Genomic DNA, 25147 nt, shown 5'->3' with positions numbered 1-25147 from the left:
TCAGATTTCCAGCATCCAAAATATTTTGCCTTTGTGAGAATGTCATGGCTGATGACTAAGATTGTGGGATAAACAATGTCATGGAAATATATCGGAGTGGTTAACATAGTGCCAGGCACCCAGGTTTGACTCGAACCTCTGGCAACTGTGGAGATTGTATGTTCTCCCTATGTCTGGGTGAGTTTCCTCCCACAGCCTAAAGATATGCAGGTCAGGATGATTGATCATGCTAAATAATAGTGTCCAGGGATGTGCAGGCTAGGTGGATTGGCCATGGAAAGTCTGGGGTTGGGTGGATAGGGATAGAACGTTCAAGTGCAGACTTGACAGGCTGAATGGCCTCTATCTGCATTATACGATATATGACTTAGCAAACATCTGATATTACAAACTATAAAAGCTAATGTCATCATAGTTCTACCAGACCACAGGGCTGGTGTTTCATTAGTGACATGACTGATAGTGGTTTAACCTGAGGATCACTACACCTCAGGCAAGGGGAGAAGCTGAGAAGGAGAGTCCTGCATTGTACCCTTAGCTGGTGTGAGAACTGAATCCACACTGTTGATATTACTGTGCATCACAAACTGGCTATTCAGTCAACTGAGACAGTTGACCCCAGTACAAACTATACTTTGTGCTGAAATGGTAAACAGGTTTTTGTTTGCAGTTTCCAGATCTCTTGCAGTTCTTTTAGCAATCTATTTACCTTCTTTCTACTCTTACTAGTTCTTGATTGTTCATTTGTAGCATAGAGGGAGGGGACAAACTAGAAATGTAAGAAGGAAGTTAAAGGGAAAGTGAAAATAAGAGAAGTTAAGAAAGACAACAGGATCAACCGAGCAGAAAACTCAAGAAGGGTTCATACAGAATGGTCAGGTGAAATAGGGATTGATAGGAAGGGTGAGGGGAGTAACAAATTAAAAATATTATATATGAATGCACGAAGCGTAAGAAATAAGGTGGATGAACTTGAGGCTCAGTTGGAAATTGGCAAGTACGATGTTGTGGGGATAACTGAGACGTGGCTTCAAGTGGACAGGGCCTGGGAAATGAATATTCAAGGCTATTTGTGTCGAAAGGACAGACTGATGGGCAGAGGGAGTGGGGTGGCCCTGTTGGTGAGGAATGATATTCAGTCCCTTGCGAGGGGGGACATCAAATCAGGAGATGTAGAGTCAGTATGGATAGAGCTGAGAAGCTCTAAGGCTAGAAAGACCCTAATGGGAGTTACCTACAGGCGCGCAAACAGCAGTCTGGACGTAGGGTGTAATTTGAATCAGGAGTTGAAATTGGCATGTCGCAAAGGTATCACAGTTGTAATGGGGGATTTCAATATGCAGGTAGACTGGGAGGATCAGGATGGTACTGGACCCCAAGAAAGGGAGTTTGTGGAGTGCCTCTGCGATGGATTCTTGGAACAGCTGGTACTGGAGCCCACCAGGTGGAAAGCAATTCTGGATCTGGTGTTGTGCAATGAACCGGATTTGATCAGGGACCTCAAAGTAAAGGAGCCATTAGGAGGTAGTGACCAGAATATGATAAGCTTTAATCTGCAGTTTGAGAGGGAGAAGGGAGGATCGGAAGTGTCAGTATTGCAGTTGAACAAAGGGAAATATGGAGCTATGAGGGAGGAGCTGGCCAAAGTTCAATGGTTCAATACCCCAGCAGGGATGGCAGTGGAACAACAATGGCAGGTATTTCTGGATATAATGCAGAAGGTGCAGGATCAGCTCATTCCAAAGAGGAAGAGAAGTCCTAAGGGGAGGCAGGGGTGGCTGTGGCTGATGAGGGAAGTTAAGGACTGTATAAAGATAAAAGAGAAGTATAACAAAGCAAAGATGAGCGGGAAGCGACGGACTGGGAAGCTTTTAAAGAGCAACAGAAGATAACTAAAAAGGCAATACGTAGAGAAAAAATGAGGTACGAAGGAAAACTGGCCAAAAGTATAAAGGAGGATAGTGAAAGCTTTTTTAGGTATGTGAAAAGAAAAAAAATGGTCAAGACTAAAATTGGGCCCTTAAAGTCAGAAACGGGTGAATTTATTACGGGGAACAAGGAAATGGCAGAAGAGTTGACTAGGTACTTTGCTTGTGTCTTCACGAGGGAAGACACCAGCAATCTCCCAGATGTAATAGTGGCTGAAGGACCTAGGGTAATGGATGAACTGAAGGGAATTTATATTAGACAGGAAATGGTGTTGGATAGATTGTTAGGTCTGAAGGCTGATAAGTCTCCAGGACCTGATGGTCTGCATCCCAGGGTACTTAAGGAGGTGGCTCTAGAAATCGTGGACGCATTGATAATCATTTTCCATTGTTTTATAGATTCAGGATCAGTTCCTGCGGATTGGAGGGTGGCTAATGTTGTCTCACTTTTCAAGAAAGGAGGGAGAGAGAAAACAGGAAATTATAGACCGGTTTGCCTGACGCCAGTAGTGGGAGAGATGCTGGAGTCACTTATAAAAGATGAAATTACGAATCATTTGAGTAGCAGTAACAGGATAGGTCAGAGTCAGCATGGATTTACGAAGGGGAAATCGTGCTTGACTAATCTTCTGGAATTTTTTGAGGATGTAACTATGAAGATGGACAAGGGAGAACCAGTGGATGTAGTGTACCTGGACTTTCAGAAAGCTTTGATAAAGTCCCACATAGGAGATTAGTGAGCAAAATTAGGGCACATGGTACTGGGGGCAAAATACTGACTTGGATTGAAAATTGGCTGGCTGATAGGAAGCAAAGAGTAGTGATAAACGGGTCCCTTTTGGAATGGCAGGCAGTGACCAGTGGGTTTCCACAAGGTTCGGTGCTGGGACTACAGCTATTTACAATATACATTAATGATATATATGCAGGCATTAAAAGTAATATTATCAAATTTGCTGATGATGCAAAGCTGGGTGGCAGTGTGAAATGTGAGGAAGATGTTATGAGAATACAGGGTGACTTGGACAGGCTGGATGAGTGGACAGATGCATGGCAGATGCAGTTTAATGTGGATAAATGTGTGGTTATCTACTTTGGTGGCAAGAACAGGAAGGCAGATTACTATCTAAATGGAGTCAAGTTAGTTAAAAGGGAAGTACAACGAGATCTGGGTGTACTTGTACATCAGTCAATGAAAGCAAGCATGCAGGTACGGCAGGCAGTGAAGAAAGCTAATGGCATGCTGCCCTTCATAACAAGAGGAATTGAGTATAGGAGCAAAGAGGTCCTTCTGCAGCTGTACAGGGCCCTGGTGAGACAGTACCTGGAGTATTGTGTGCAGTTTTGGTCTCCAAATTTGAGGAAGGACATTCTTGCTATTGAGGGAGTGCAGCATAGGTTCACGAGGTCAATTCCTGGAATGGCGGGACTATCATATGTTGAAAGATTGGAACGACTGGGCTTGTACGCTCTTGAGTTTAGGAGGATGGGAGGGGATCTGGTTGAGACGTATAAGATAATTAAAGGATTGGGGACACTGGAGGCAGGAAGCATGTTTCTGTTGATGGGGGAGTCCAGAACCAGAGGACACAGTTTAAAAATAAGGGGTAGGCCATTTAGAACAGAGTTGAGGAAAAACTTCTCCACTCAGAGTGGTGGATATATGGATTGCTCTGCCCCAGAGGGCAGTGGAGGCCAAGTCACTGGATACTTTCAAGAAAGAGATGGATAGAGCTCTTCAAGATAGTGGAATCAGGGGTTATGGGGATAAGGCAGGAACAGGATACTGATTGTGGATGATCAGCCATGGTCATAATGAATGGTGGTACTGGCTCGAAGGGCTGAATGGCCTACTCCTGCACCTATTGTCATGACATTTACAAAAAGCAGAGAATGCTGGAGAAACTCAGGAGGTGTAATAACGTTTGTCTGTACAGCACCTGTGATCCTGTGGTGTGGAACCCAAATTAAAATCTGAGCTTCATTTAATGCAGCTGCTAAATACAGCTCGTAATTCTAACAAAGCAAGTAAAGAATTATAAGGGATACATGTTATTGCCTCTTGCTTACTATTTTGTCAGCATCTGGCTAGACAAGCATTTATTGTCCATCTCTCGTTTCACTTGAGAATGAATGATTTATTGTCATATATATCTAGCGAGATGCGGTGAAAAATGTTCTGTCACTAGAATCCAGCATGATTTTGAGGTACAAAAGAATAAAAAAAAGTACTGAAATAGAGTTCATCTTCAAGAGTTCAGGAGGAAGAGGGAAGCTGTAATCGGGTTGAGAAAGTAAGGGTGGGACAGGGTTCTAGAGGGTTACAAGGTAGCCAGGAAGGAACTGAGGAATGGACTTAGGAAAGCTAGAAGGGGGTGTGAAAAAGCCTTGGCAGGTAGAATTAAGGCATCCTATACTTAAGTGAGGAACAAGAGGATGGCCAGTGTGAAGGTAGGGCCGTTCAGGGATAGTGGAAGGAACTTGTGCGTGGAGTTGCAGGAGGCAGGGGAGGTCCTTATTGAAAACTTTGCTTCAGAATTCACCAGTGAGAGGGACCTTGACATTTGTGAGGACAGCATGAAATAGGCAGATATGCTTGAACAGGTTGCTGTCAGGAAGGAGGATGTGCCAGAAATTTTGAAAAATGAGGATGGATAAGTCACCTGGGCCAATTGGGATATATCCAAGGAACTGTGACGTGTAAGGACTTAAGAGACGAGCAGAAATTAGACCACTCAGCCCTCGAGTCTGCTCTGACATTCAGTCATGGCTGATAAGTTTCTGAACCTCATTCTCCCATTTTCTCGTTGTAACCCTTGATCCCCTTGATAATCAAGAACCTGTCTATCTCTGTATTAATTGTGCTCAGTGACTTGGCCTCCACAGCCTTCCTTGGCAGTGAATTCCATAAGGCCATAGACCATAAGACCATAAGACATAGGAGTGGAAGTAAGGCCATTCGGCCCATCAAGTCATCTCATTTCAGTTTTAAATTTACCCCCCCTAATTTTAAGGCTGTGCCCACGGGTCCTAGTCTCCCCGCCTAACGGAAACAACTTCCTAGCGGCCACCCCTTCTAAACCATACATTATCTTGTAAGTTTCTATTAGATCTCCCCCCAACCTTCTAAACTCTAATGAGTACAATCCCAGGATCCTGAGCCGTTCATCATACGTTAAACCTACCATTCCAGGGATCATCTGTGTGAATCTCCGCTGGACACGCTCCAGGGCTAGTATGTCCTTCCTGAGGTGTGGGGCCCAAAATTGGACACAGTATTCTAAATGGGGCCTAACTAAAGCTTTGTGAAGCCTCAGAAGCACATTGCTGCTTTTATATTCCAACCCTCTTGAGATAAATGACAACATTACATTCACTTTCTTAATTATGGACTCTACCTGCAAGTTAACCTTTAGAGAATCCTGGACCAACACTCCCAGATCCCTTTGCACTTCTGATTTGCGAATTTTCTCATCGTTTAGAAAATGGTCCATGCCTGTATTCTTTATTTCAAAGTGCAAAACCTCACATTTACTCATTGAATTTCATCAGCCATTTCCTGGACCACTCTCCTGGACTGTCTAAATCTTTCTGCAGCTTCCCCACCTCTTCAGTACTACCTGCCTGTCCACCTATCTTCGTATCATCAGCAAACTTCGCCAGAATGCCCCCAGAATTCCTTAGATTCACCACTCTCTGGATGAAGAAGTTCCAACTTTATCTCCATTCTAGAAGGCCTTCCTTTTACTCTCAGGCTGTGTCCTCGGGCGCTAGCTCTCCTGCCAATGGAAACACCTTCCCAACATCCACTCTTTCCAAGCTATTCAATATTCTGTAAGTTTAAATTAGATCTCCCTTATCCTTCTAACTCTATTAAGTATAAGCCCAGAGCCCTCAAATTTTCCTCCTAATTTCCCGTTTCATTCCTGGGACCATTCTTGTGAACCTCCTCTGAACCTGTTCCAGGATCAGTTTGTCTTTGCTGAGATATGGGACCAAAAACTGTGCACAATACTCCAAATGTGGCCTGACCCTGAGCCACAAGCTGCTCCAAAAAGCCATCTCGTAAACATTCCACAAATTCCTTTGCTTGCCATCCTGTACCAACCTGATTTTCCCAGGCCACGTGCACATTGAAATCCCCCATGATCATCGTAACTTTGCCTTCCTCACACCAGGAGATAGAAAAGGTGTGTATCTTGCACCCCAGCTCCTGACTACAGTTTGGAGGCCTGTACATAATTCCAACTATTTTTGTTTTACCTCTGCGGCTCCTCAACTCCACCCACACAGATTCTACATCATATGACCCTACTTAACTTCTTACTATTGATTTAATCTCATTTCTTACTAATAAGGCAACCCCACCCCCTCAGCCCACCTCCCTATCTTTTTGATACAATATACATCCTTGGATATTTGGTTCCCAATGCTGATCCCCTTTCAGCCATTTTTCTGTGATGCCCATGACATCATCTCTGCAAATTTCTGACTGCACCACAAGTTCACGTACCTTCTTTCTTATACTGCGTACATTCAGATATAACACCTACAGTCCTGTATTAACCATCCCTCTTCTCATTGTCACTTATTTATCCAGTGTGCTTGAAGTTTGATTCCTAACCCTTTACAAACTCATTGTCCTATTTGTATCTGTGCTGGAGACTTTAATAACCTCTCCTGAGGTTGTTACTATTTCTAAGCCAGAGTGGTGAGTGGCTTGAAATGGAACTTGCAGATGGTGACATTCCCATGCTGCTGCAGAAATAGTCGTCATTATAACGCCACAAGAAGAGGCCGTTTGGTGTATGGAGTCCATGTTGGCTCTATGTGGTCATCAGTTCTATTTCATTGCTCTATTCCATTAGCTTTTGAGTTTATTTTTCCTCAAGTGCTTATCGTTTTCCTTTTGTAGTCATTATGTCTATTTCTATCACCACTGTTGTTAATTTTTTTTCTGGCAAAAAGGATGACTTAAGATCATTGAAACTAATTTGATTGCAATAGCATTGGTACAAACTGTGACGTGGTTCTGTGCATACTGCTGGCATCTGTGTAGCAGAATGACTTCTTGGATATTCAAAACTGTTTGGCAATGTGTCAATCGGTTGCTGCCGGGTGGGTCAGTTTTCAATTGTCCTAACTTTAATCTCTTTCCTTGAAAAGCCTCCACACTCATGGTCAGTCTTTAGCCCTTAGTTAAAGAAATATTTTTAGAATATCTTTCTAATTTGTACTGAAAATAGTATGGCGATGACTTATTCAGTTCAAGGGCTTACCAGCAAACTTGAGCTTGAGCCAGGTAATATTCAGGCTTGTTTATAGGCTTTATATTTCTTTCAATGTTTAGTCATGGTGATTATTTTTTTCATTTATTGTTTTCGCATGTTTTCTGCCAGATAGCTCTTTCCTCAAAAAAAAGACATCATGTGAAAAGCATTCTAACAATACTCATTGTAAACCAAAAACAAGTTGCTCTGAGTGTAGTTTTTCAGTAAGGGGCATTTATATCCTATTATGTCCTAAATTACATACTTGCCCTTTTCAAAACAGATATATTTGTAACTATCAAACTAGCTGTTACTGTGTGTGTGCATTCTTGACTTAGTCTGCATTTCAGACATGTTTGCTCTGTTCCTTCCTTCCCTCCCTAAGAGAAAAAGTCTGTACTTTGATTTTTGCCTCATCCCTCCATGTTGGTTGGCTTAATAATCAATCAAAGTTTTCACCTTGAATGGTTTGGAAACTTGCAGCACCAGCATACCTATTCAGTTAACCTCCCCTGTGAAACATATAACCCCTTGCTTTAATGAGAACCATCCAGAGAAAATTTCAGTGCCACAACTAATGTCATATGATGAGAGCAATGGTCTTAACAGCCAGGCTCATCTTGATTTACGCTATGGAAGTTTTTAACCAGCATTCTAAAGAGCTTGTGTAACTCTGGTGTTTTGACTATTTGTGAGTGGACTCTAACATGATATCACTATCATGAGTTAAAACCAAATGCTTTTTGTAGATCAAAGGGATAAACATAGTCATCTCAAAAAATATTCAACTGTAACACTTCGCTGCTGTAATAATTCTGCACTGATATTCTGATTGTTTGTTTATTATTTGGGCATAACAGCAATGCTAAGGTTTGAAGGAAATGCACCTTTGTCTTTAATACTTTGAAATGTTGTTATTTTCACTTCAGTTATAAGCAGACATATACCTTTATTCTTAAAGGTTCCTGGTTTATAGTTAGCTAAAGACAATTATTTGATACCATTGAAATAAGCCACTGTGACCTGAGCCCAGATGCTAAAAATGCCCATGCAATTAAAATTTAATTGAAGTTGTGGTTCCATGTTGCATCTGGTTCCGTACCTGGCAGTTTATCAAAGGCCTGAAGATAATTAGTTGTTTAGTTATTTAGTTAGTAGTTTCAACATTCCAAAATGGATGTTGTGACATTCTCTTCAAATAGCCAATAAATACATCTGATCTCAATTTGGGTGTATATTGATAAAATTAATGTTCTGAACATCTCATTTTTGATTTTCTGTGATAGTTATCTTCTTCTAATCTGCTAAAAATGTAGGCTTCTTCCTAGGATCATGTTCAAATAATGTCCACCTGAACTGCGATTGTTCTTTTTTCCCTCTTTGCTAAGCAGCTACCTTACCTAATGTGGTTATTGGTCACATGACCTTTTAAAAAAATTCTTGTGTGGCATATCTGACTCGTCCAGCATTTATTGTCCATCCCTAATTGTCCAGAGAATAGTTAATTTCAATCACATTGAGTCTGGAATCATATGTAGATTAGATGAGATAAGATGGCAGAATTCCTTTCCTAAAAGACATTAGTGAACCTCACCGATTTTTATGGTAATCGGTAGTGATTGCATGATTGTCATTAGCCTGAATTTGTATTCAGATTTTAAAAATTGAATTCATATTCATCATCTGCTGTTGTGGGATTTGAAGCCATGTCCACAAGACATTAGCTCCCTGGCCATGAGTACTGGCAGGCTTTTTGAATTGTGGGGTCAGGTGGGTGGGGAATAGTCACCTGTTTACCTTTGATCTACGTGTATACATTGCTATCAAGGACACTGGTTGGTGAGACTTGGTAGCACCATCACATTTTGCTCCCTGCTAGGTTTTGGTCTTAACAATAGTAACCCTATATACCACCTTTTTAAAATTTAGTCTATTCAGAGATGTTATTACACCCCTCTGGAACTTAAACTCTGGTCTCCTGGCTCAGAGGCAGGGCACTATCACTGTATACAAGAATCCTTTCTCTACACACCACCATTGAAATCATTCACAGAGTCATAGAGATGTACAGCATGGAAACAGACCCTCTGGGTCCACGTCATCTACCACGACTAGATATCCTAAACTGATGTAGTCCCATTTGCCAGCATTTGGTCCATTTCCCTCTAAACCCTTCCTATTCATGTACCTACCTTGTAAATGTTATAATTGTAACTGCCTCCACCTCTTTCTCTGGCAGCTCGTTCCATATCCACACCTCCCTCTTTTTCAAAAGGTTGTCCGTCAGGTCCCCTCCCATCTTAAACCAATGCCCTCTAGGTGGTGGATTGAACCTGGAACTTTACCGCCTAATATTTAATTGTGATTCATTCCTAAATTTTTTTGGGTTGTTTAACCAAACACAATGAGGAATAAAATTAATGGATTTGCAGATGCAAATGAAAGATTTTATGACTCAAACAGATTTTGTGTTGTGCAAAATTAGATGATATTGATGGATCTGGTGTTACATGTGTCTTCTGATGCTAAGAGATTTAGATCCATTATGACTAGCAAATACAGTAGTATGTATTTACATTTGTGAAATTTTTGATTTTGCTGTTTGTTGACTATTCTATCACAAATGCTTTCATGGTTAATTTACCTTGGTAGTTTACCAATTTGATTCTTCTTCTTTAGCTACAATTGTATTCTGAAACTGGTGTTGTGTTACTGCTGCTTAATGATCCCAGGGATTTTGTGGAGCTAACTAAACAACCCAAGAACAACATGACTATAGAAGGAAAAGAGATCACAATCAGCCCTGTATATTTATTGTGGGACCTCAGCACCATCAGTCAGGTAAGTGCTCCAGTATTTGTGTAACAGCAAATGTACAATGCATGCACTTGCATTTATTTATATTAAGATTTTTGGAATATTTTGATAGTCTAGTCCATTCAGTTATTACCATGTTAGTATAACTGCGTTTTTGAGGAGTGACTCCATTGTGTATTGTGACTCAGCAAGAAAATTTCATGTTTTATATTTTGCCTAATATAACATGACCTCCAAACACCTTATTATGCTGGGATAGAAACACCCAACTGTGGGTGCTGGAAATCAAATATCAAATCATAAATTATAGCAACATGGCAAGCTAGGCAGCAACTATGGAGAGATGCTACTATTGATACCTTTCTCTTCATGCATACCTGTTTTATTCTATACTATACAACAACTTGCATTAAAAACCAAAAGGACTGCGGGTGCTGAAAATCAGAAATTGCTGGAAAAGCTCAGCTGGTCTGGCAGCATCAATGGAGAGAAATCAGAGTTAACATTTTGGGTCCAATGACCCTTCCTCAGTTCTGAGCATGGGTCACTGGACCTGAAGCGTTGACTCCAGGATTTCTGTGCACTTGCTGCCAAAACTGCTGAACTTTACCAGCAATTTCTGTTTTTGTTTCAGCCTTGTATTATATGCCACCTGTGACGTGATAACATACCATATTAAATCGTTAAATAAGTTCCATGGACTAAATGATCTTTTCCTGTTTGTATGCGTCTGGACTTCAGTAGACACCTGATTAGTCCCTCTCAGCTTGATGCCATTCAAAATTCTGCTGCCTGTCACCAACTTGCACTAAATTCTGTTCAGCAATCACACCCCTATGCTACACGAGCTAATAAGTTTCCTGATCAGTAATGCATCAATTTTAAAATTCTTGTTCTTGCTTTCAGATCCTTCCGTGGGCTTTACTTCCCTATTTCAAAAACCTTCATGTACATAAACTGTCGAGATATCAGCACTACTTCAATTTTGGCACCTTTTGAGCTTCTGTATTTTAACACTGCACTGAATTCAATAGAGTTTAGAATGATTAGGAGTGAGGGGTGAAACTTCTAGAATATTGAGAGGCCTGAATAAAGTGTACGTGGAGAAGTTATTTCTGCTAGGAGAGATGAGGCTCCAATGACACAAGCTCAGTGAAGGGACAGCCCATTAGACCTCAGATGTGGATGAATTTCTTCAGCAAGAGGATTGTGAATCTGTGGAACTCACTGCTGCAGAATGCTATGGAGGCAGGTCATGGAGTATAATTAAGACTTAGGTTCTTGAATAGTAAGGGATTAAGGGTTACAGGGTGAAAGCAGGAGAATGGAGTTGAGAATCATATCAGCTATGATTGAATGGCAAGCAGTCTCAACATGCCAAGTGCCTAATTCTGTACGTATCTTAACGGCATATTGACAGCCATGCCTTCAGTTGCCATGGCCTTAAGATTAGACTAGATTCCCTACAGTGTGGAAACAGGCCTTCGGCCCAACAAGTCCACACCACTGCTTGAAGCATCCCACACACCCCTGAACACTACGGGCAATTTAGCATGGCTGATTCACCTAGCCTGCACATCTTTGGACTGTGGGAGGAAACCGGAGCACCCGGAGGAAACCCACGCAGACATGGGGAGAATGTGCAAACTCCATACAGACAGAACCTGGGTCCCTGGTGCTGTGAGGCTGCAGTGCTAACCACTGAGCCACTGTACTGCCCCTTAAACTATGGAATTCCCTCCTTAAGCTTCTCTGTGCTTCTGTTTGTCTTCCTTTGAGATTACGTAAAATCGATCCCTTCAATCAGCTTTGATCATCTATATTGATACTATCTTTTGACCTATATTAAGTTTTGTTTGATAACACTTCTGTTCAACACCTATATTAAATACGCTCTTCAGAAATAAAATTTGTTACTAAAATTAGTTTTCTCATTTGTATAAGTGCTCAGTTTGCTAAATTTTAATTGATTCACTGGATGATGCTCATTTTTCATATTTTTAAAGGATTAAAATTCTGTGCGCTGTTTACAACTGTTTAAAATGTTGTAAATTACTTTTTGTGGTACTTGTCATGAGTATGTTTAAATTAGAGACCAGCACAGACCCGCAAATCATTTGAGTACCCTCTTACAAGTAACTTACGGCTGTTATATTTTTGGGTTTATATCATGCTTCATGTTGCATGTATAAAGCAAGAAAGCAGATGGGCATATTCCTTGGTTATTGTTAAGGCTCTACACAGGTTTACGTTTCCAGTAAAATCTTACCCATGAGGGACAATGCTGGATTCTGTTGAATAGTCTCTCTTGACCATGAGACGAGCGGAGGATTGTCCCACACTCCATCATCGTGATGTGTAGCTAGCAGTAGAATTTTCATGATTCATCTACCAGTCGGGGACAGTGTTGTATTTCTAAAGTGGCTAATTAAAGGCTGTTGTTTGCCCATATCAGCGAGGGCCTCTGCCACATAGAGAAAGCTTAGAGGTGTCCCTGCAGATTCTGGATGGAGTTGGATTCTTCCCGTTGCCGAACCAAGGAGTTGCCACCGTTGCAGCAATGACCAGTGGCAGTAGCACTGTTGGTGATCAAAAGGCATTTAATTGCTGTGACCTTCTTGATGTTGGATTTTACCTAAACCAACACACTGTTGCTGTTCCTTGTCATATTGCACCCCCTCTCCATGGAGTTGCCTGCTTCGCATGGTTACACCCACGTTCTCAATTAGGTACTTGTCCTGACAAGGGCCTCTAAATTGATGGCCACTAGCAGTGTGCAGCCCTGGCCCCACTCTTGCCCAAATGGGTTTCCCTCCTGTTTTTGGATCCAGCATTTCAACTTCTTCATTAAGCGTAGTATTATGCATGCACAGTATATGAAAGTATTGATGTGCATTTGTTTTGTAGCTTAACACGGTATTGTTGTTTTATCTTTATTTGATATAGTTTTTGGAGCCTGAGGTAGGTTTTTTAAACGGAGCATATCACTTCATGTGAGCGTGTAAAACTTACTTATCAAGTAACTTTCATGCTAACTAATCTGTAAAAGAACTCGTTCTTCAAGGAATACATAAATTTTTAACGTTGATTCATTAAATGTTTCTTAGCGCAAGATTAAAAGAATGAATTTGCAATGTTGCAAGTGGACATGAAAAAGACCTGATACTATTAAATTTTAAGCTATTAAAAAAGTTTTTTGTATATCAACAGTTTGCTTCTACTAAAGTACTTATTGTAGTTTACAAACACTTGATAGCTGTAACACAGTAAGTCCATTCATCACCAGCTTCACTCTTCTCCACAAGTCCAAGCAGGATGATGATATTTCAGCCAGTCGATTTGAGGATAACGAAGAATTACGATATTCTTTGCGCTCTGTGGAAAGATATGCACCTTGGATTCGACACGTATTTATTGTGACAAATGGTCAAATTCCCTCCTGGTTAAACTTGGACAATCCTCGTGTTACAATAGTAACGCACCAGGCAAGTTCTTTTATATTTATTTTTCATAGCAATTTTAGATTATCATTGCCGAGTAAGGTAAAACTGTAATCCTGTGGCTATGAAGAAGTATCAAGCAGCAGGGTGAAAGGTGGCATCAAAGTCAGTAACAGAATACAGGTAAATCATCCTAGTTCTTGTTTTCCTGCTACAGCCAGCTAGAATATACACCACTGACTGGAAACACTGAAATGCGAAAGGCTAGAATGACCATTAGAGTCTATCTGTCTAATCCCAGTTTCCAGAGGAGTCATATCCAATGAAATTGCTCATCCTTCTACATCAGATTCTTAACCAACGCTCTGTTGACTCATCTTGTCAAATCCGCTGCTTTAGTAAATTTGTTCATATTATCATTACAATTTGTGTAAAGTTGAATCGCAGTCAGCTTTCCTTCCTCCTCACCCTCATTGTTGTAATTAATATACACTTGTTGCACTCGGTGATTTATATACCACTTCTGTAAAATTCTGCTGTGAAAATACTGCAGCTTAGCTTATTTTCTGTTTATTATGCTTGCCTACATTTCATATTTGTCCATTTAATTACTTCAGCCTGTTCCCCATTCTATCCAAGTACCATTTCTATTTGATTAGTCTTTTGACTGGCAACCAATTATTTCGCTTGCAGTCTGCTGTCGACCATTTTTAAAATAGTACAGATTAAATTAGGTGGGATTGTTTGTCCAATTAACCATGTCTTTAAATGTATTTAATGTTTGCCCATTTTCTCCCAGGAAATTTTCAGAAATGTTAGCCATTTGCCAACATTCAGTTCCCCAGCTATTGAAACGCACCTGCACAGGATACCAGGTCTTTCTCAAAAGTTCATTTATCTAAATGACGATGTAATGTTTGGAAAGGAAGTGTGGCCTGATGATTTCTACTCTCATTCTAATGGACAAAAGGTCAGCACTTCTTTTAAACTAGAAAGCAAGCAGATGTACTGTTGGCAACAAAACTACACAGCTATACAGTTTAACCTTTGTGACAATTTCATTATTTTGGATACACAAACTGTTTAGTTAATTCAGGATTAGCTGCTTAATAATTTGTAATTATAGGTATGTTTGGAAACAGATTTTTGTTGTGCAATTTACTTGACAATTTATTAGACAACATTGAGGCAAATTATATAAACCAATGCTTTTAACTTGTTTTGTTCAAATTTCAGAGGCATGTATACTAATTTTAATTTTGTAAATTTTGATTTAATTTTTAATTTTAGGTTTATCTCACGTGGCCAGTTCCAAATTGTGCTGATGGATGTCCAGGGTCCTGGATTAAAGATGGCTACTGTGATAAAGCTTGCAATAATTCAGCTTGTGAGTGGGATGGAGGTGATTGTCTTGGTACGTTCAAATACCAGTCCTTTTCTTTTGTGCCCTGTGTAGCCCTATGTAGCTTATTGAAAATGGTGAACAGAGTTTAGAAAGCGTCATTTATTTTCAAGAACTGGATGCCATGATAGTGTTATACTATTCAACTTGAATGTTCAAGCGCAGACACAATTTATGTGTGTAAATTAACCAAATGAGGTTGAATCTTTATCTGTCTTTGCTCAATAAGTCTTCAAATGTAAGCCTGAACACTCAATGGATGGGAAGTGAATGGAGTTTGGACATTGTTTCTTCGTGAGAAGAGATTTCATAAATTAAAATTGACATGATAGAAAGTATTGCTATTGGCAGAACGATCGAGGACTAGGTGATACAGATTTAAGGTGAATGGCAAAACAACTAAAGGCTGTTTAGATGTGTGTTGAAATGGCTTCATTACCATAACATTCTGAAGTGGGATTTGAACCTAGACTTTCTGGCTTAGAGGTAGTGACGTTATCACTGTATCACAAGATCATTTATTTTCTATGTGTGTTCCATTAATTATCCAGTGAGTGTCCTTCATGTCTGTATTTAATCTTAATTTGTATAATTTAATAAAAGAGAATTGTGTACCATTGTCATTGGTACAGATGCATTATGATGGCAGTTTATCACTTGTATGAATAACACTAGATGGAGACATTCTCTAAATTTGTTGCTTATCAGCTAACAGTTGGGAGAGTTAGGGTTCAGTTGCAAATTAGAATCCAAGGAAATAAAAAGTAGTACTCGATTCATAGCAGAGTCCCAGAGGACTGGAGAGTAGCCAATGTTCCTTCGTTTAAGAGGGGAAATAGGGATAATCTGGGAAGTTACAGGCTAAGAACCCTTACATCAGTGGTAAGGGAAATTATTGAAGAAGATTCTTACATTTGGAAAACTTTAGACTTATGAGCAATAGGCAGCATGGTTTTGTGCCGTGTATCTCAAACTTGATTGAAGTTTTTGAAGAAGCATCAAAGATGATTGGTGAGGGCAGGGTGGTAGATATTCTCTATAAGGACTTCGGCAAAGCATTTGACAAGGTGCCTCATGGTAGGCCAATACCAAGCACAAAGGAAAATGGATGTAGTCGTTGACAGTCAACCACAGGATATCACTGCAGGAGTTCTCGGAACCTGGGCCTCCTGACTCGGGGGTAGGGGCCAGATATTTGTGCCTCTGGGTAGTGTCCTCGTTTCAAATATTTTCACAAGCTTTATCAATGACCATACCCCCTTGACAAGATCAGAAGTGCAGATGTGCAATGATCAGCAATTAATAAAAATTCAAAGAACTGTGGATGCTGTAAATCAGAAACAAAAGCAAAGTTCTGAACTGAGTAAGGGTTACTGGACCCAAAACATAAACTCTTTTTTTTCTTCACAGATGCTGCCAGACCTGCTGAGTTTTTCCCGCAACTTTGTTTTTGATAAGTGAACAAGTATCATTCATAAGTATCATTCACAACTCCTCAGATGCTGAAGCAGTCCATGCTGACTGTATTGCCAAACTAAACTAGTCCCATCTGCCTGCACTTGGCTCATATCTCTCCAAACTTCTGTTAATGAGCCTACCCAAAAGTCTTTTAAGTGTAACAGTACCTGCATCTACACTTTCTCTGGCAGTTCATTTCACACGCAAACCACTATCTGTGCAAAAAAAATGTTGCCCATTGTGTCCTTTTTAAACCTTTTTTTCTTCTCTCTTAAAAATATGTTCCCCTAGTTTTGAACTCCCTCAGCCTCTAGAAAAGACCCTTGTAGTTCACCTTATCTATGCCCCTCATGATTGTGAGAAGGTTTTTTAAATTGTGTTTTGAATACCTGGAACACACTGTCAGGGAGATTTTAGAAGCAGACGTATTAGCAAAGTTTAAGGCATTTTGACAGACACATGAACAATTAGGGAATAGAGAGAAAAGGATCATGTGCAGGCAAATGGGATTAGTTTAGAATGTCAACACGATGGGCTGAAGGCCTGCTCCTGCATTGGTCTGTGTTCCTTCTAAACTCGAGTATTGACTCAAAGTCCTCAACTACTTGTGTGATGAGCCCTTCATCCCCAGGAACATTCTTGTAACCCATTTCTAGATACCCTCCAACGCCAGCATATCCTTCCTTAGACATTAAGTCTAAAGATGCTCGCAATATTCCAAATACTGTCTGATTAGAGCTTTGTACAGCCTTGGCAGTACATCCCTGCTCTGGTATTGTAGCCCTCTTGTAATGAATACTAACAGAAATGTGAGGTAATGCATTTTTGATAGAAGAAATTTAGAGAGGCAGTACTGGCACAAGGGTACAACTTAGAGGAGAATACAGGGGCAGGGAGATCTCGGGGGAATGTGCATGATTCTCTAAAGGTGATCAGGAAAGTTGAAACAGTTGTTAAGATTTATAGGATCCTTGAGTTTATAAATAGAGACACAGTATAAATGCAAGGAAGTGATGATACACCTCTACAAATCATTGGTCAGACCACGTTTGGAGCGTTGTGTTCATTTGAGTCTTGCTCCTTCAGGTGTCAGTGAGAGAGGTGGCGTCAGACACAGAATTTACAAACAAAAGATCAAAGGGCCATAGAACTGATGCCAATGTATTAAACAAACGTAAAGAGACTGTTAAATCTTTAATCAGATAGAAAAGATTAATATGCAAATCCTAGAATTACTTTCAAGTCATTGCCCTGAGATAACTGAAGGTTTTAATAGTATATGAGGGCTGAGATCTCATGTTAAACAATGCATTTTAGGTGTGGGCCTTGTTTAGAATCTGGCAGTGTTTTAACTAGGAATCAGACTGGTTTTATTTCCAAAGTAGGAATTTATAAAATGCCACTTGGGCTGTTACGAATGCTATAACCTGGTGTCATGTGATTTTTGACCTTATCCACCCCAGTCCAACACAGGCACCTCCATGTCAAGTTCATTTTTGGGCATCTTATTTAAGGAAGGATGTTAAAGCCTTTGAGAGAGTTCCAGGGAGATTTATTAGGATGATACTAGGAATGGTTAGAACAATTGGGCTTATTCACCTTGGCTCAGAGAAGATTAAGATGCCACCTTATTGAGATATTCAAAATTATGACCAATTTTGACAAGGTAAATAAGGATATTCTGTTTGCACAACATAGTGTGTCACTAACTAGGGGGTCACAGTTCCAAGACTGTCAGCACGAGAACTAGAATTGAGATGAGGAGAAACGCTTTACACAGAGTTTGGAATGAATATTAGGGTTTGGACAGTGGTGGAGGCAGATTCCATAGGAGATTTCAGAAGAGAGCTGGATACATATTTAAAAGTGATGAAGTTAGAGTGCTTTGGAGATAGGACTGGAGAGTGGCACTAGCTAAGCAGCGCTTTTGGGAGCTGGTACTGACACCGTGGGTTGAATGGCCATCCTCAGGACTGTTAAATTTCATGATTCTAGCATTATATTTGCCCTCCTAACTTTCAACTGAACCTGGAAGTAAGTGCGAATAATTTTTTACGTACAGCTTGGTAGATGTCCGGAATGCACTACTGGGGGAGGTGGCGGAAATAGACACATTAGCAAAGCTTAGAGCATTTAGACAGACACAAGAACAGGTAGGAAATACAGAGGTATGAATGATTTAATAGAAATTTCATTGCATAAATACTCCATAGATCCCCTACAGTGTGGAAACAGGCCCTTTGGCCCAACAAGTCCATACCAAACCTCAGAACATCCCACCCAGACCCATCCCCCTATAACCCACCTAAGCTACACATACCTGAACACTACAGGCAATTTAGCACAGCCTGTCCACCGAACCTGCACATGTTTGGACTGTGGGAGGAAACTGGAGCACCCAAAGGAAGCCCACACAGACGCAGGGAGAATGTGCAAACTCCACACTGATACTGACCTGAGGGTGGAATCGAACCCTTGTGCCTGGTGCTGTGAGCCAGCAGTGCTAACCGCTGAGCAACCGTGCTGCCCTATTAGTTTAGAATTGCTTAATGCTCGACATGATGGGCTGCAGGTCCTATTCATGTACTGTTCTATGTTCCTTTAAACTCCAGAGTACAGACCCAAAATCCTCAACCTTAACCTTAAGAGAATCCTGAACTAGAACTCCTATGTCCTGTTTTGCTTCAGATTTCCAAAGCCTTTCCTACTTAGAAAATTGTTTATGCCTTTTTTTTCCTACCGAAGTGCATAACCTCATATTTTCCCACATGGTTTTCCATCTGGCCCTTCTTTGCCCACTGCCCTAGCCTGTCCAAGTCCTCCTCCAGCCTCTCCACTTCCTCAACTCTACCTGTCCTTTCACCTATCTTTGTGTGGAACAAAAACAGTGGACAAGATCAGCAAGTCTGGCAGCTTCTGTGAAGGGAAATAAATCAGGGCCAGCGTTTCAGGTCTGGTGACCCTTCCTCAGAACTGTTCTGAGGAAGGATCACCGGGCCTGAAATGTTAGCTCGGATTTTTTTTTTCCTTCACAGATGTTGCCAGACCTGCTGAGCTTTTTCCAGCAACTTCTGTTTTTGTTCCTGATTTATAGCATGTGCAGTCCTTTTGGATTTTACCTATCTTTGTGTTATCTACAAACTTAGCAACAATTCCTGAAGTTCCTTTGTCCAGATTGTTAACGTATAATGTGAATAGTTGTGGTCCCAGTACCGACCCCTGCAAATCTTGCCAACTCACATTCTGAGAAAGGCCCCTTTATCCCCACTTTCTGCCTTCAGCCAATCCTCAATCCATGTCACTACTTTGTCCCTAATACCATGAGCTCATCTTATCTTATACCTCCTGTGTGGCACCTTGTCAAAGGCCTTCTGGAAATCCAAAAAGATCGCATTCCCTGGCTCTCCTTTGTCTGACTGATGTCCTCAAAGAATTCTAACAGATTTATTAGGTGTGACCTCCTCTTGAAGAACTGGGTTGACTCAACTCTATTTTACCATATATTTCCAAGTACTGTGAAATTTCATCAATAATGCTGTACTCTTTAAAATTTTGCCAATAACCGAAGTCAGGCTAACCAGAATATAGTTTCCTGCCTCCTGCACTCTTCCCCCCCCCCCCCCCCCCCCCCAAAATCTTAGAAAAGGTGTTCTATTAGCCATTTTCCAGGCTCCTGGGATCCTCCCTGACTACTGTGATTCCTCAGAGATCACCACCAATGTGTTTCCACTATCTCCTCTGCTATCTCCTTGAGAACTCCAGTGTGTAGTTAAACTGGTCTAAGTGATTTATCCACCTTCAGACCTTTCAGCTTCCCCAGCACTTCCTTAATAATGACCACTGCACACTCCTGTGCCTTCTGACTCTCTTGAAGTTCTGGTGTGCTGCTGATTTCTTCCATTTTGAAGACTGACGTAAAATACAATTTCAGTTCCACTTCCATTTGTTCCCTTTTACTACTTCAACTTCATTTTCCAGCGACCCAATGTCCACTCGTGCCTCCTCCTTATCATTTTTATATCTTAAAAAAAACCCTCGTAATCTTCTTTCGTATCACTAGCTAGCTTACCCTCATATTTCGTCTTCAACACATTGTATGCTTTTTCTTTTGCTTTTATACTCTTTCTGACTTCCCTTGTCAACCAAAATTGCCTCCTCCTCCCCTTAGTATGTTTCTTCTTCCTTGGAATGAATTTCTGCTATTAGTTCTAAACTGCCCTCAGAAGCTCCTGTCATTGCTGCTTCACTGTCTTCTCTGTTAGGCTCCCCTTCCCCTTTCTATTCGATACATGAATAGACCAGGAATAGATATGGACTACATAGAAGCAAAGGTTTTCAGTTTAGAGATAAGTCATATGTCAGCACAGGTTTGATGGACCAAAGAGCCTGTTCCTATGGTATACTGTTCTTTGTCCAATCAGCTGTGGCCAGCTTCTGCTCTGTCTTCATCCTCTGTGTTGGTCGCTGTTACTGATGCTGTCATGAACAGATTTATGTGTGGCAGGCAGATGAGTGAGGATGAAGCTGAAGTATATTTTTCCCCCCTTGCTGGTTCCCTCATCAACTGCCACAGACCCAGTCTAGCAGCAGTACCCTTTAAGACTTGACCAGCTTGATCACTTCTGCCAAGCCTGAATTTGTAGTGGACATTGACGTTCCCCCACTCAGTACAATGTGTTCTCTTGACACCCTTTGTATTTCTTCCAAGTGTTGCTCAACGTGGAGGAGCACTGAATCATTTGTGTAGGCGAAGGCATTATCTGGTAATGTGCAGGAGGTTTCCTTGCTTGTGTTTCATTTGGTGTCATGAGTCTTCATGGAGTTTGGAGTCAATGTAGAGGACTTCTAGGGCTGCTCTCACCTTACTGTATAGCACAGCGCCATCATCCCTGCTGGCTCTGTCCTGCTGCTTTGAAAGTCACGTTACTTCCTGTGGAACTAAATGGAGCTGGAAAATGATTTTCATGCTGTTGACAATGGGGGAAGAGAAGCAAATGGAACAGATTGTGAGCAAAAGAGCAAAAGGCCTGCGAATGGTGTAAACGAGTAATTGAAATGTGAAAAGCTGTTAATGATAGGTTCGAATCATGAAAAGTCATCATTTTTCCTGAAAACAGAGCCAACAAGACGTGGGTTGGAGTGGGTGGGGTGGTAAATTCACTTTATGTTTGCGGTGAATTCTACAGGATCATGACTCTGAGTGAAGGAATTTCTCCTCATCTCAATCCTAAAAGGTTTGCCCCTTACACTTAAACTATGGCCCCCGGTTCTGGATTTCCCTGTAGAACTTTGGCTTCTATGACATCTCCCCCCATTGTTTTAAACTTCAGTGAACAAAATCCTAACTGACTCGATCTTTCCTCATACGTCAGTCCTGCTATCCCAGGAATCAATTTGGTAAACTTTGTCTCACACTCTCCATAGCAAAAACATCCTTCTTCAGATAAGGAGATCAAAGTTTCACATAATATTACAGGTGTGGCCTCACCAAAGCCCTTTTATAATTCTAGCAAGACATCTTGTTCCTGCGCTCTAATCCCCTGGCCATGATGATAAAGTACAGTTAGCCTCCTTTACAGCCTGCTACACCTGCATGCTTATTTCATTGACTGGTGCATGAGGCTTTTGTTGAATGTTCCCTTTTCTCAATTTACACCTATCTAAATAATCTGCCGCCTTATTTTTGCTGCCAAAGTGGATAACCTCCTATTTATCCATGTTGTTGTAGTGCATCTGCCTGCTTTTGCCCACTCTTGCAGCTTGTCCAAATTACGCTGCCCCCTCCTCGCAGCTCACCCTTGCACACAGCTTTGCATCATCTGCAAATTTTAAGATATTACATTTAGTTCTCTCATTAAGTCTCACATATTGTGAATAGCTAGAGTCCTACTATGAATGAGCAGGTAAGAGGGCAGGTGTTATGCTTTCAGTGACTGCATGGGAGATATTACGAGTGATGACGTGGACCAGGATATCACAGAGGAACATACCTATGGAACGCTAACAGTTGAGTCGAGAGGATGGAAGGATGTATTTTGTGCTGGTACTCTGCTGGAAAGCACAAAAGATGGTCTTTTGAATGAGAGACTGGTGGGGTAGAAGGTGAGAACAGGAGAAACAGTGTCATTTGTTTGGAAGGGACATGATGTGGTGAGGGCAGAGATGTGAAGAATGGGTTGGACACAGCTGAAGAGCCTATCAGTCATGGTGGATGAGTGGGCATAGTAATACTCAGTTGAGGATACAGGAGCACATGTGGGAGGTGACGACATCGGGATAGATGCAACAGTGCAAAGTAACTGGGAAAATGGAATGGAGTCCTTGCAGGACACAAGATTTGCAGATGTGTAGCCACGGTAACTGGGATTGTAATGGATATTGGTGGACAGCCTATCCCCAGAAATGGAAGCATGGGAATTAAGGGCAGGGAAAGAAGAGTCAAAATAGACCAGATGAAGGTGAGAGCAGGTTGGAAATGGGAAGCAAAGCTAATTAATTTTTCTAATTCCAGACCAGTGTCAGCACTAATGATGTCATTGGGAGGGTTCCTGATTAGGACTGAAGGAATGTTGCTCAAATTGCGAAGAGATAGGCACAACTGGGCCCAATGCAGGTCCTCATAGCCACCCCTTTGACTGAGAGAAAATTGAACAAGTTAAAGGGGTTGTTCAGACTTAAAATGAGCTCAGTCAGGTGCTGGAGGATAGGAATCATTCAGCCCTCTTTTCAAGGAAGTAGTAGACAACTGCCAGAACATCCTGATGGGGATAGCTGTGTGTAAGGATTATACACCCATGGTGAAGAGGTGTTGTCTGCGGCCAGGAAACTGGAAATTATAATAGAACATAATGTTAGAGGAATCATAAATGTAAGTGGGAAGAGAGTGAACAAGGAGAGGAAAGAATAGAGTCACTACAGGAAAAAAATACGTTAGTTGGTCAGGTGCAGGTTGAAGTTCAGTTTGTCAATCTTTAGGGAGAAGTGGGCTGTGCAGGTTTGGTGCAGGACTGTAGTGGGAAGGTGTGGAGGGGCGATCTCCAGAGGGGATTGTCACTGACAGTAGCTTGTGTTCAGTGGTGCGGTCATGGTTGAGGGACATTTGGAGGAAGTGTTGAGAGTTGGTAACCAGCTTCTTCCAGGTAGAGGTCAGCATGTCAGAGGACAGCAGCACTACCCTTAATCAGCATGTTTGATAGCAAAGTCAGGGTTAGACATGGCACAACTGACTGCAGTAAGTTGGGAGAGAAACTGGTTAGAATGGTGTTGGGAGCAGAGAAATTAAATTATCCAGTCAAATTGACAGTTTTCTCAATGAATTCTGAGATTGGGTGACAGTTTTGCAAAATGCTTTCATTCAGTCCGCAAGCAGAACCCCAAAGGTCTGCTGGCCTTTTGCTTTAGTACTTCATGCAGCTCTTTTCACTGATATCTCTGCCCTTGGTTTGCCACACTATTACAGAGAGGTTCACTGTAAGCTTGAGAAACAGCAGATGTCATTTCTCCTGCAGCCCTCTGGACTTAACGAGAGGTTCAGCAATTTCAGGCCATGAACTCTATCCCCTAACTTTACCTATTTCAGTTTTTCTCTAATTTTCAGACTGCATTGCACTTGCTCTAGTTGCACCGTTTGTTGCTTTTCTTGTCACATCATCAATTTCTTTGGCCTTGTAAATCTAAGTCTTATGTCATTTAATTGCTTCTATTTTTGACCCTATCCCAGACCACCACCTAGTTTTGTTCCACCTATCACTTGGCCAAATTCTTATTGCATTGCTAGCTTTTCTTGCTGATAATGACCCATTAACTTGAATATTAACTCTGCCTCTCTTTCCGTTGCTACTGTCTCATCTACTAAGTGGTTCCAGCATTTTCAATTTCTATTTTAAGTCTGTGTTTACTTTCTAGCCGTATTATTTGATTTTCCATGTGACAGATCTTCAGTTATCATCTGTCATGCTCAAACTGGAACCCATATTGTCATTTCAGCCATGGATTTCAAAAGTAACCTAGACTATAATGCATCTTTGTATCTTTAGATAATAGATTATATTTAAAATGGCCTCTTTAATGAAAAGGGAACCAAAATGATATTTAATAAAATCATCTGATTATTGTAAGCAAAAGACCTGATAGAAATGAATGGGTTTTATGTAGTCTTTGAAACTTCTTTGGATGCTTTACTACATTAAAGGTATTAATTCAGTGTATTTTATTTAATATAATCCTTCCATGACTTCTGAACCGTCTTATCTCTATAATCTGCGCACACCTCTCAGCTCTCCAGATGTGTCTCCTCTTAATTGTTAAAATCCTTCTCATTTGACAGCCATGACATCAGCCCTATGGGCCTTAAACACACTCTCTCCTCTTGCTCTTTTTAAGATAGTCCATGAGTTCTACCAGTTTGACTTTTTGGTATTTGTCTGCATGTTTCCTTACGTAACTTGGTGTCAAGTTTTGTTTGATAGCACTCCTATAAGGCATTTTGGGATATTTTTACTAATTTGCGGATGATTAAATACACTAGTTGAACTACTTCTCAGTTTGAATAGTTTACTAAATATGCTTGATTTATTTGCAGGTAACACTGCAGGTTCTCGTGGCGGAGGTGCTGGAGGAGTGTTGAATGTACAGGCCTGGCAGTTTGCTGGAGGATTCCCTGGAGTAACATATTGCAACCAAGGTTGTGCCAACTCCTGGCTGGCTGACAAGTTTTGTGATCAAGCTTGTAATGTCTTATCATGTGGGTTTGATGCTGGTGATTGTGGGGAAGGTAAGTGTGAACGGCAATTATATGATATCTGTGTATTGCCTTTTGTATAAACTTGGTTT

The 25147-nt window shown here is 41.0% G+C and overlaps 1 protein-coding gene across 5 annotated transcripts in view; it reads left to right on the top strand.

Moving 5' to 3' along the window:
- gnptab (N-acetylglucosamine-1-phosphate transferase subunits alpha and beta) overlaps positions 1 to 25147 on the top strand; it is a 105769-nt gene that overhangs the window by 34030 nt on the left and 46592 nt on the right. For all 5 annotated transcript variants that reach the window (XM_059652579.1, XM_059652578.1, XM_059652580.1 and 2 more), the window contains 5 exons: positions 9878 to 10039; positions 13321 to 13500; positions 14255 to 14425; positions 14746 to 14869; positions 24897 to 25088. In XM_059652579.1, coding sequence (XP_059508562.1) covers positions 9878 to 10039; positions 13321 to 13500; positions 14255 to 14425; positions 14746 to 14869; positions 24897 to 25088 — 829 coding nt within the window. The remainder of the gene's footprint in view (positions 1 to 9877; positions 10040 to 13320; positions 13501 to 14254; positions 14426 to 14745; positions 14870 to 24896; positions 25089 to 25147) is intronic.

The sequence above is a fragment of the Stegostoma tigrinum genome, chromosome 18 (assembly GCF_030684315.1).
Source record: "Stegostoma tigrinum isolate sSteTig4 chromosome 18, sSteTig4.hap1, whole genome shotgun sequence".
NCBI classification, from domain to species: domain Eukaryota; kingdom Metazoa; phylum Chordata; class Chondrichthyes; order Orectolobiformes; family Stegostomatidae; genus Stegostoma; species Stegostoma tigrinum.
Note: the sequence above shows the minus strand (reverse complement) of the source record. Positions and strands in the feature narration are given on the sequence as shown.